At 46.6% G+C, this 12,479-nt stretch overlaps 1 protein-coding gene across 2 annotated transcripts in view; it reads right to left on the bottom strand.

Annotated features, from left to right (window-relative positions):
* Positions 1–12,479, bottom strand: part of TENM4 (teneurin transmembrane protein 4) — a 768,234-nt gene that overhangs the window by 73,078 nt on the left and 682,677 nt on the right. For both annotated transcript variants that reach the window (XM_034759079.1, XM_034759080.1), the window contains 4 exons: positions 9,979–10,246; positions 6,502–6,645; positions 4,772–5,021; positions 1,440–1,460 (listed from right to left, as the gene is read on the bottom strand). In XM_034759079.1, coding sequence (XP_034614970.1) covers positions 1,440–1,460; positions 4,772–5,021; positions 6,502–6,645; positions 9,979–10,246 — 683 coding nt within the window. The remainder of the gene's footprint in view (positions 1–1,439; positions 1,461–4,771; positions 5,022–6,501; positions 6,646–9,978; positions 10,247–12,479) is intronic.

The following is a 12,479-nucleotide window of genomic DNA, read 5'->3' as shown; positions in this document are numbered from 1 at the left end:
AGAGATGTTGCCAAGCAGGTCAGGTGAGGGCTCCGGGCACAAGGACGACACTTTCTTCTCTGTCTCTCATATTTCATCTGTCTCCTTTAACATTTGAAACAATCTCCATAGCACTCACTCTGTGCTAGTTCCTGACTCGCCCTTTCTCCTGTGCCTGCATGATTGCCCTCCTTCCCACTCTTTCCCAGGACCTCCTACTGTGCCACTGGCCACTGCTGATGGCAGACATTTGCTGTCAACTTTAAAGTGCTGAATCCCCCTGGAGGAGGAGTTCAGTGTTGCTGGTTTCAGTAGCACAGAGCAGATCCCAGTGGGATGAATTCTACTGCCACTTGTGTGAGGTCTAGGCCATTTGTACTGGGTGACACTTGATGTGTGATTAGGTGAAGGAAATTATCTGCTGCAGGAAACAGAATTTACACTTGGCCCTGTAGCTCTTTCAAGTTGTGCTAAACAGAAAATAAAACCTCACAACAATGCCATGCCTTTGGAATACAGCATAAGCTGGAAACTTGCAGACGATCCCTTAAGGGCCTGCTCCAAAGTGCTCTCCTACCCACTGTGGATCAGACACAAAGAGGGCTGCAGAACGGACACTAAGGGTACATCTACACTACCCGTGGGATTGGCGGGTAGCGATCACTCTACCGGGGATCGATTTATCCCATGTAATATAGATGTGATAAATCGATCCCCGATCGCTTTCCTGTCGACTGCTGAACTCCAGCTCGGCGAGAGGCGGAAGCAAAGTCGACAGGGGAGCCGCGGCCGTAGATCCCGCGCCATGAGGATGCGAAATAAGTAATTTTAATTCGATCTAAGATACGTCGACTTCAGCTACGCTATTCTCGTAGCTGAAGTTGCGTATCTTAGATCGACCTCCCCCCCAGTGTAGACCAGCCCTAAGGGTTAAATACTTCTGAATGATAATGGAAGTTCACACCTAGTGCCCCAGGCTCACAGCCATTCTAATCGGGGCAAGTCCCAATTTTTATAACAACCATCACTGGGGATCAAACCAGGCTAAAAGTATGAGCCTCTAGAGTTTTCGCTGGGAGCTGTAACAGAGCTGTGGTTCTCTAGGGGTCAGGACATGTAACACACACTAACCAGTGCGTTACCCAGAGTTCCTTTTAAATGACATGGATAATTGTCTTTGTCTTGCCATTCACTCAATTGTTTGACAAAGAGCCTCCTTCCTCCCTACCTTTATACTCTATTCTGACTGACTATGACTATTTATAGACCAAACAGAATTGCATTATGACCCTGACGCATGATTAATGGCTTCCAGTTTGGATGACTGATCGCCTACATCAGCTTTAATCACACTGGCTTCATTTGCTATTGAATCATCTGGAAATGGCACTTGTGGCTCACCATATAACAACATGCAACAAGACAGGCAGAGGCATAAAATTCTCCACTGGTTGGCTTACCTATGTCTGAAATCTTTATTTCTGACAGACGGCAGGAAAGCAGGGAATAGAAGAAAGTATGAGGTGTTAGTGGCTGAGTTAGAAGCATTATTAGCAGATTGAAAACTTGACAGTAACTGTACCATACAATGCAATAATAAATAAAGACTTAGCAGGCATGACACTGATATACTTTATATTGGATATTACTTGTCAGTGAGTTCACTTATGTACTGCTGCATATCACAAAGGAAGTATGATCTCACCAGCTCAGAGGTACTCATTTATGCAGGAGATGGGGTCAGGCACACTTCACACACAGAGACACTCACTACATTTAATTATCTGTCATGGAATATAATGTCAGGATAGAAGCCTGTTTCTTTAGTAAGCTTTACAGCTTTTTCACTGTCGCTGATTGTGGTTCTTTCTATTTTACAAGGCAATATATCAGCAGAATTGTTCTGGCCAACTTCTTTTATGTTCACTGCTTGAATTTCAGAGACACTATGGCGCAGAATTCAAGTAAGATTTTTTTTTCATGGGCCAAGTTACATACCCCATTGTAATTAGCTGGAAGCCACATTGCAGCTGCCTCCCCTCTCCAGAAAAGAGCACTACACTCTAATAAGACACTGTACCAAACAGTGGGGGTGTGAATCTCAAAAGAAATGCTGCTTGAGGAGGCACAGATACAATCCATTTAGACCAAAATAATGGCTTTCCCCCATAGCTTTTAGTCAACCTGCATCTGTACCCATTTAATTTATAGCACACGTGAGTTAAGAAGTGCTTTTTGGCCCCGTAACCTAAGTGTTTGCACAGATAAAGCAGTAATGGCTCCAGAAGGATTAACATGGGAGTAAATTAAACTTTGTGGCTCTTTGGAGAATCCAACAAGGTCACTTTTTCAAGGTTTCCAATTTGCTCTTTTGGAATCAGGGACTGTTCCACCAAATCTATATGCACAGGGTGTTTCTAACAATGCTGAAATACAAAAAGAACTCAGGGTGGGATTTCCAGAATTCCCTCAGGGAAGCGAGGCACCCAACTCCCATGCCATTACCGTGGGGCTTGGGCACCTATCTGCCTTAGGCTCCTTTGGAAATCACAGCTTCCATCACTAAAATAACCTTTCAGCACTGGAAGGATGCTCTGCACCTTAATGTAGGCCACCATGGAATCATTCCTCAATATTTGGAGTCCCACTCCGGGTATCGTACTCAAGCTGTGGCTCGCTCAGAGAAGTGACTGTAAATATGTTATCATGGAGTTCCTTGTTTGTTGACTCTCCATAATTTCCATCTTGAATGAGCTCAGGTTACATAGAAAACACCATGTCTTCTAAGTGCCAGCCTTGGGATCTCAGCCTGGATTCTTTTCTTCTTGTACATCAGCACCCAATTGGGCCCTCAGTGGCACCCAATGAAATTCTGTGGGTTTGCACAGGTGTACTGACTAGTAAACAATTCTGTTGTTGATGCGCAAGAAAAAATAGCATCTAGCTCACTCTCTTTTAGCGGCATTGATTCCTCAGGCGAAAAGGAGTATAATGCAATGCAACCTCGGCACTGATCCTGCAACGAGCTGCGGTTGAGCCAATGAAGGTCCTCGTTGTAGGATTGGGGCCGTGTTTTTGTCAGCAGACATGACTCGAAATACAAATCTGCTGAGTAAGTAGGGACCATTTTTACAGTCACGTCTCAGGGGAGTGAGAAGTATCACACTTTTAGGCCAAATCTTGAGACATAGCAAGCACATGGGTCTTCTGGGAGCTGTGGGTGCTCAGAGCTTCTCAGAAACTGGCTCTTACAAGTATCCTGTTAGTACCGAAAAGATTCATCTATGCCCATTTCCCTTACATCCCACTGGGATGCTGTACATTATGGATGAGTTCTTGGTAGCTGTTTGTGTGTGTTGCCAGGAGGGGTTTGGTATGTTTGGGTTTCAAAAATGCAATGAATACTTTCACCAGAAAAAAAGCAGAGAAACAACAACAAGCGTTTTGGAACTACACGCCAAAAGGGAAGCATTGGGCACGTCTGCACTAGAGGTGTGGAGGGCTGTTTCAGAGCATTAAAAATAAAGTCTTATCATGTAGCATCCCACAGTCTGTGACTGGGATTCGCCAGATAACGAAATGCCATTTAAAACTAAGAAAAACTGCATGGATTTCCGTCAATAGGTTAGTCAGTGTAAAAAAAATTCAACAACCTGTCTTTATCCTCACGTGTGCAATGTACTGGTTAATGAGTGCTTGGACCAAAGCGTATCACTGACTAGACATCTTGACACACATATCCATGTAAAACTCCCAATACAGAATTATTCACCAATGGACAGTTTAATCTCCACTCCAGTTACAAACATGTTGTATTAGGGCCTGTTCCAAAGCCCACTGAAGTCATTTGTTAGGTTCCCATTGACTTCACTGGGTTTCAGATCAGGCTCTTAAGGCAGAGTCATTGAGCCTGATTCCGATGTCCCTTACACCAGTTTAACTCTACTGCCTTCCATGGAATTAATCCTGGGTAGCCCCAGCATGAGATCAGAATCAGATCCACTGCCTTGAACAGGGCAGTGTGTTTGTCATGAAATGTCTGGGAGGGAAAATATCACAGATGAGTCAACACAAAGGTTGACTCGGTCACAATATATTTTATTTCATCAACATTTATGACTCATCTGTATTCTCCCCCCACCCCGATTTCCTTCCCTCCCCTCTTTTGTGCTTGCTGCTTTGCAAACCTCTCTCTTCCTACTGGAAGTTTTCTCTTCACTTTTCTGCGGGGGCAAGTGGCAGCACTTCATCTCCCTGCAGGGGAGATGGACAGAATTTCTTCACCCAGCCCCTATTTTTCAGTGGAGAATTCGCTGGGGGTGTTTGTATGTTTGTCCCAAAAAACCCACCCAGAAGTCACAGACTCTGGGAGTTCCTTGGTGAGCTCACTGTCCTAGGTATGAATGATCCTCTGTCCTGAATACCCTCCACATATCATCATTAGTGATGTGTGTCCTTCCAAGTGTAGGTTATCCCGGAGGCTGACTGTTAATTTTTAGAATTCCCACTAGTCTCTCACCAGACTGAGGAGGACACATTAACTCAGTCTGAGTTAGCGGGTAAGAAATGCGATAGACTATTTTGGGCCTGTGATTCCATTCTGGATGAATTCACTAGGTCGCACGCCTTCCTGGTGTAAGTCAAAGTCAGTGGACTTGCACCAGAGGTGAATTTGGCCCATTCTGTTAGTTTAAAAAAAAAGAGTTTGGGTTTCATTTTCCCTCTGGGTACATAACATTTCTGCAGAATCAAAGGTGAACAATTATCACGGGCTGCAAGCTGCCTGGTGTACCTGAGCTCCAGTATGTTGGTGACATTGCCAGAGGGAAAGATCCTTCGGATGTAGTTGAAGTCTCCAACATAAAGGCTTCCATCAGATCCACATGTTAGGGCAACAGGAGCCAGGAGCTTGTTCCCATCTGCAAGGCCATTACAGCTTGGACAGGAAATGCTACGCCTGCGTCCATTGCCCATAATGCTTCCTATGACAGGCGGCTGCTGAGAGACAAACTGATTTTCCCCATTTCCTTTATGCAAGATGCCTAGAAAACGATAAGAGCAGAAAGGGAATTAAACAGATGGTGAAACTGAAGCACACGGAGGGCATGTGACTTGCTCCAGGTCACAGAATGAATCAATGGCAGCACAGGAAATAGAACCCTGGCGTCCCAGCTTCCAGACTCATGTTGCACCACACCACAAAGAGATCTCTCCAGGATTGTCTCTAGGTACTGTGGGATCCTGTGAAAAATGAGATGTCCAGGGCCCATGGCAGGCTGCTGTAACTCCTAGAGCACAGTGTTTCTCAGCCTTTTCAGGTTGCCGCCTCCCACCCCCCCCATTTACTATAAAGATATATCGATGCTAACAATGGTCAGCCTCTGTAATTTATTTATGTGGGTGTTTCAAGGGGTTGGCAGAGATGACTTGACCTTAACGGTGAGTGGCTAGGTGGGAGACCAAGCTTTTCTTTGCTTTAGAGTGTAATACAATGTCCAATGCCTCACAATCCTCTGATTGCTATTTGGGGCCCTCCCGGGGGTTGCGACCACGGGTTGAGAAACACTTTGGAGATTGGAAGGTCAAGATAATTCCTTGTCACTAGTGAGAGAGGGTATCCACTGGGGTTGTCTGCTGGCAAGGGACATGCTGGGTGGTAGTAGTTCACTTAGGAAAGTCTGAGTGGAGTATTAACTGGGGTAGGTTTCGTCAGCAGGGCCCAGGGGAACTTATATGTTGTTTGTGAGAAGACCAGGAAAGTTTTCATTAGTGGTGCCACCTGAACTGGGGCTACTCTCTCCATACTCACTACAATCGCACAGGGTAGTGCAAACTTTCCATCCTTTGGCCATGTTCTAGTCATTCTGCCCAGCTAAATGCCCTGTCTCTAAACACTCATCATGCGCTAAGGAATGTAGGCATTATAGCTTCAAAGAGATCTGAGCTCTAGCAGAGCAGCTGGCCACAGAAGTTGAGGGATGGGAAACTTAGGAGTGGGAAGCCTTCTGAAGCCGAGGAATTAGGTTTCCTTGAGCAGGATCGAAGTCATATTGGACAGGTTCTCTCAGGTCCACATTCCAAGCTGCGTTCTCACCACTGGCAGCAAGGATGATTATTATGCCATGCTTTGCTGTGTGTGATTGTATTGGGTGGGTTTGCTTTCAATGGGGTCGACAAAGGATGGACCCTATCTGACCGTATGCATACACTGCATGTGCTTATGTAGGGTTCAGCCTTGGGACTTTTTATGATGGACATCAAACAATTCAATCCCATTCCTTTATAGGTAGTACAAAGCTGGGGCTGCACACTTCTTAAAAATATACAACAGATTTACAGCAGCTGATTCCTTTCAGATTTGCCCACGCAAAGCTGCCGCTGAATGTAGGTTACAATGAATAATTTGTTAGTAGAGTGTGCATGTGTGTGTTTTCCCTTTGGTTGAATTATTAATGGTGAAAAGCAACAATGCATTGTACCGCTGCATCACCCTGCTCACGCCATTTCCTAAAGCCAACCTACCGCTCTGTATGTTGAGGGCATGGTGTTTGTCCAGGGACCATCCTCCGAGTTTGGAAGCATCAATTTCATAACCCTGAAGGACCGCCGTCCTCTTCTCCCACAGGATCAGATCAGGACATGATTCATATTCATAGCCCACGGAAACTGGGAGCAAAGGGGAAAAAAAGAAGCCCATAGGTTAATAACCTCAGAAATGCACATTCAGCACACAGCTAAGAGCTTTAATTAGTTGGGGGAAAGGCCATTTCTACAGGCAAGTGCCAATTCTATTTAAAATACCGTCACATTAATGCAGAGTCTTAATATTCTCCTCTTTAAAGGCCACTCTGCATAAAAAAGGTCAACACAGCAGTAGATGTTGGACAAATGTGCTAAATATTCAAAAGGCGCCGACTCACAGACACAATTCAAAGCAATGGGTGACCTAAGGGTTTAGCAAAAATGGTCCCAGAATTCCAAAATGGTAGTATGTTGCTTCTATTCATTACCTCATGTGCTAAGGCTGCCTGGCAGTGATGCAGGCAGAGAAACATGGCCCAGTTTAGAAAACAAAACATAATCCAAGCGGGTCTAAATCAGTAAACTCACTTAAAGTTGACAGACAGGCCACAGATTAATTTGGGCCGGTATCACTAATACAGACAAAATGGTTGAATGTGAGTTGGTTTTCATAATGTCCAGAGAGTCTTTAGGCCTGATTTACCTCCCTTTCATTGGTGTAAATCAGGAATAACTTCATTAAAGGTAACGTAGTTACACCACTGTAAAATCAGTTTCAGTGAGAGGAGAATCAGGCCGATTATTTTACTGAACACCTACAAGCATAGGCGCCGGCTTCTTCTGGCGCCGGTGGGTGGTTGACCCCGCTCTGCCCCCGACTCAACCCCTGCCTGGCCCCCTCCTGCCCCCATTCCAACCCCTTCCCCATATTCCCGCCCCGGCCCCGTCTTTTCCCCGCCTCCTCCCCTGAGCACGCCACGTTCCCGCTCCTCCTCTATCCATCCCTCCCAGAGAGTGCTACAGCTGTTTGGCAGCAGTAAGCGCTAGGAGGTAGGTGGAGGAGTGGGGACGCGGCGCGCTCAGGGAAGGAGGAGGAGGAGGTGAGGTGAGGTGGGGCAGGGAGCTTGGCTGCCAGTGGGTGCAGAGCACCCACTAATTTTTCCCCGGAGTCAGCGCCTATGCCTACAAGAAGGCTTCAGGTGAAACATGCTTTCCTCAAAAGCAGTAAGACCCAAAACCCAGTTCCCCACTAGTACCTGAAGCAGAGCAGGGATCTTCAGTTTTACATTGCTTAGGAGACAAGGTTAAAAGCAGGATGTGGAACAACTCTTGGCCCGTACAATAAGGGTCTGATCTTGCAAGGGGCCCAGTGTCTCCTGAGAAATGCTGAGCACTGATATTAGGAACTTTGCAGGATCAGACTGGACAGGAGAAATCTGCAGTACAGGGAACAGCCTTGCATTGACAGGGAGATGAGTTGGATTGAACAATCAAAAGGCCTTTCCCGCTTCTTTCTGCTACGATTCTGTTTTCAGCTCTTTTGATGAAAAAATATATTAATTTGTCTATATGTGTACTTGGCTAGTAATGTGGTATTTTAAACCTCTGGGCACCTTTGGAGGTTTCCTGAATAATACAAAAAAACCTAGACACAGGTACAAAGTGAAGGGTGTCTTGTAGGTATTTGCCAGAAATAACTTTACTATATCAGAACATAAACCTTTTAGGGCCTCCTTTTCAGACCCTCCCTCTAATTTCATCCCCACCAATCAGGTAGGGAGGAAGCTAAATTCTAGCTGCAACTAACTGTGAGATTGACATGGGGGACAGGTTGAGGCCTTCATAAAAATCTGGCCCCCAAAGTCACACCAGGTAGGTAATTCTTTCTCTATGAATAGGGCCCTACAAATTTCATGGCCATGAAAAACGTGTCATGGACTGTGAAATCTGGTCTCCCTCGGAGGAGACCAGTGTTTCTCAAATTGGGGGTCCTGACCCAAAAGGGAGTTGCAGGGTGGATCACAAAGTTATTTAGGGGGGTCACGGTATTGCCACTCTTTCTTCTGTGCCGCCTACAGAGCTGGGTGGCTGGAGAGTGGCAGCTGCTTCCTGAGGGCCCAGCTCTGCAGACATCAGCGCAGAAGTAAGGGTGACAATACCACACCAGGCCATCCTTACTTCTGCATTGCTGCTGTGGCAGCCGCTCTGCCTTCAGAGCTGGGCTCCTAGCCAGCAGCCACCACTCTCCAGCTGTCCAGGTCTGAAGGCAGCGCTGCCACCAGCAGCAGCGCAGAAGTAAGGGTAGCAGTTCCGCAACCCCCCCTACAATAACCTAGTGACCCCCGCACCAACTCCTTTTTGGGTCACGACCTCTACAATTACAACACTGCGACATTTCAGATTTAGAGAGCTGAACTCATGACATTGATGATTTTTAAAATCCTATGACGGTGAAATTGACCAAAATGGACCGTGAATTTGGTAGGACCCTAACTATGTGTTATCTGTACACGTTGCTCCATCCAGAGCCTCACTTGTGCGGTGTTACAGGGTCTCATAAGCCTCAGGAGGTCATGTCAACCAACCTCTCCCAAGGAAACTCAGCCCCATGAATAAGTGGGAATAAGAGACTCACTCTCTCTCTCTGCAGACGGAAAGAAAGAGCCCCCTGCATATCTCCACTCAGGCTACAGGGGAGCAAAGAGGAGTCTAGTTGCAGGGCTGCAGTTCTCCCTGAATTGCTCCAAGAGCAACAAGGAAGAGCAGGATCAGGGGTGGATGTCTGTTGTTTTAAAATAGCAGTGGAGACACCTGGGGCGGGGGCCCTCTCATCATGCTGTTGCCATTGCCAAGGCCTGATCTACTCCACCTGTCTGAACCCTATTGCAGAGCTGTGAGCGAAGGACCCCGACTCCTTTAAAGATTCCTCTGGCTGACGGTCAGTCAGACACGGAGCAACCAGCTGCGGCACCAAGCAGTCACTATGCATGCTCGGTTCCCCTCCCGCTCCGATGTCCTTTCCACCGCAACTGATTGACAGACATGGCATTTGGGCTGGGTGGGCTCTGTGATGTCCGCGAAAAGGGGAAGGAGCTGTAGCCATACAAGTGTTACATCGGCAGCACAGAGGAAGCTTCCTCCTCCTGTAGGACTTCAGCTTCTTCAGCTGCAGATCCCGCTGGCTACAAACCATGGATGGTGCTGTGCTCAAGAGGTGGTGCAAAGAACACACAGAGCCCGATTCTCCATTGCTTCACACCTTGGGTAATCGTTCTACAGACGTAGAGGATCGCACAATGTGCAGGGCAGTGGAGAAGCAGGCCCACAATGGTTACACTGTGCTGACGTTCTGGAAAGGGCAGTGAAGGGAAGAAAACATAAGAGCAGGATAATCTAGGATAAGGTTTGCGTGCTGCCACTTAACAACTTCTTACGGGCAAGATGGAAAGAGAGGAATGTGTTCTGAGGTCAGCTTACCAAAGGCTTCCGACAGTCCGTACACTTTCTGGCTGTAGACATCCGTCTTATCCCAGATGAAATAATAGGAGAGGTCCGGGGCAGCTGCAAACCACTTTCTAAAGAGGCGTCCTTCTACGGCCACCATAAGGTGGACTTTCATGAGGTTGAAGGGGATGGTGGGATGGGTCATGCTGATCCTCAAGACGGACTTATAGCCAGCCGTGCGGCTACTCAGGTAGCTCAGCTTTATTGTGCTGCCGGCAACGTTAATCTCCTCTTGCAGGGCCTGAGGAAAAACAGCCAGGAGGTGTTAAATCACCACTGAGCAGACACCAAAGTTGCAATTAATCAGACACTTACATCTTCAGAAAAGCTCTCTGAGAAGTTTCTAAACCAGCCCACTTACGAGGCATCAGTTATAAAATATTCACAATGTATAGGGTTATTCGTGGAGGCCAAGGAATGTCTCTCTGGGTGATTTGTGCGGGTGGGGTGGGAAGGGCAGGTTAAAAATGCTTACAATGAGATCCAAGCAGAAAAAGGCTCCAACCATCTGTAACCAAGATGCCCCCAGCCAATGCTCCCTTTTCTCCGCTTTGCCCCGTATCTTGCGGTGTTCTGTTGGTGACAATCTTCATCTCCTGGACTCTTTGTGAGACAGTGAGCCTTATTTGTCCCTCTATCCCTCCTCCTGCTGCTATCTCACCTGGTTCCTACCCATCTTCTCCCACCCTGATCCTGTCCCCTCTCTCCCCAGCTCCAGCCCCATCTCTTGCCAATGTCCCGCCATCTCTGCTTCTTTCTTCCCCTCCTGCCCTTTGCCTTCCTTCTGCTTCTATCCTTCCTCATCCCCTGCTCCTGGCCCTAGCCCCCCTCCTGACTCCTGCTCCGAGCCCCCCTCCCTTGAACTCTCCTCCCACCTTATTCCTTGTCCCTCTGCATTCCAGACATCCTGCTTCTCCTCCTCCTCCATGCTGCCTGTGCACCAGCAGGGGGAGCACTGAGAGCCCAGGAGAGAAAGTTTTCCTCCTCTCAGTCCCAGTGTCCAGTACTACTGCAGTCCCAGCCAAATGGGACAAGAAACTGCAGAAAAAGTCTTGCTCAGCCCTAGCTGCCCTAGGGATTGAGCATGCTCAGTACCAATGGAATCTTCAGAGAATTGGGCTGCTAAACTCTCACGAGTCTCTACTGAGCATATATGAACTGAGATTTTTGGGAGGGTTTATAACTTGGTTAGTTTAGGGCAAATTTTCTGGGGATGGCGAAAGGCACATCCTCGAAACTAGGGTGGGTCACCCTGCCAAATTTCCAGTCCCTGCTCCAAAACACAGAGGTGCAAGAGTTTCTCAGTGAAATGGCTGTATGATTTTTTTTAACATGAGCACAACAGTGTATTTTCCCCCAACCTTGTTCTTGGAAAAGGCCGAATCATTTTAGCTGGAACTTCCCTCTAAAAAAACAGCTTTAGACAGACAGGGGGGAGAGATAGCTCAGTGGTTTGAGCATTGGCTTGCTAAACCTAGGGTTATGAGTTTAATCCTTAAGTGGGCCATTTAGAAATCTGGGGCAAAAATCTGTCAGGGATGGTACTTGGTCCTGCTGTGAAGGCAGATGTCTAGACTCAATGACCTTTCAAGGACCCTTCCAGTTCTATGAGATAGGTATATGTCCATTTAATAATAATAGCCAGCACAGAAAATGTATTAGCAACTGAAAACAGAGTCCTGTCATGGATCTGAAAAAAATGCTTTATAAATAAAAAACAGTCTTCACAACAGCTCTACCCATTTTATGGATGGGGAAAGTGAAAGACAGAGGAGTTAAAAGGATTTGCTAAAGGTACACAGTCAATGGCAGAGCCAAGAATAGACCACAGGAGTCTGAAATTCTTTTTAGTGCACTGCTCTAACCACTAGACTTGACCCCTGTTTGTTGGAGCTTTACACAGCCTCAGTTGTGCTGGAATGCTCCTCTCATATGGGTTTTAGATATAAATAACCACCCATCTGGGAAATGAAGCTCCTAAGAGCGGCTGTTTTGGGCTATTATTGAAGAGCTAATACTTTTTCAAGTGATAACTCAACCTCTGAGCACAGCAGCACTTGACAAACTGATACATCACAGAAGTTAAAGTACTGTTGCACCACGTCCATAAATATTTACTTTATCTAATGCAGCCTTTTCAATTTACATACCTATGCACTTACGAGGGTGAAAAATGACAGATCTGGGAAAACCCAGGAATTTTAAAATAGCTATGCTGGCAGCAAGCTCTGCTGAGCAGCGATGCAAAGAAGGCGGTCCCTTTCATCTAATCTGTCTTCACATAAAACCCCTACAGGAAAACGCCAGCCAGAAATAATTGCCACCAAGGTATTGTTTTGCAACGTCTGGTTCAATTCGGTGTATGAAATGTTTACTTCTCTCTGCCACAATTGACTTCTCTCTGTCCCTGTTGACTACCATTTCAGAGGAAGGGTCAACTGAGTAGTAAATAGGCATCAAACAAATGCCAAGAA

Source organism: Trachemys scripta, chromosome 1, assembly GCF_013100865.1.
Source record: "Trachemys scripta elegans isolate TJP31775 chromosome 1, CAS_Tse_1.0, whole genome shotgun sequence".
Taxonomy (NCBI): domain Eukaryota; kingdom Metazoa; phylum Chordata; order Testudines; family Emydidae; genus Trachemys; species Trachemys scripta.
Note: the sequence above shows the minus strand (reverse complement) of the source record. Positions and strands in the feature narration are given on the sequence as shown.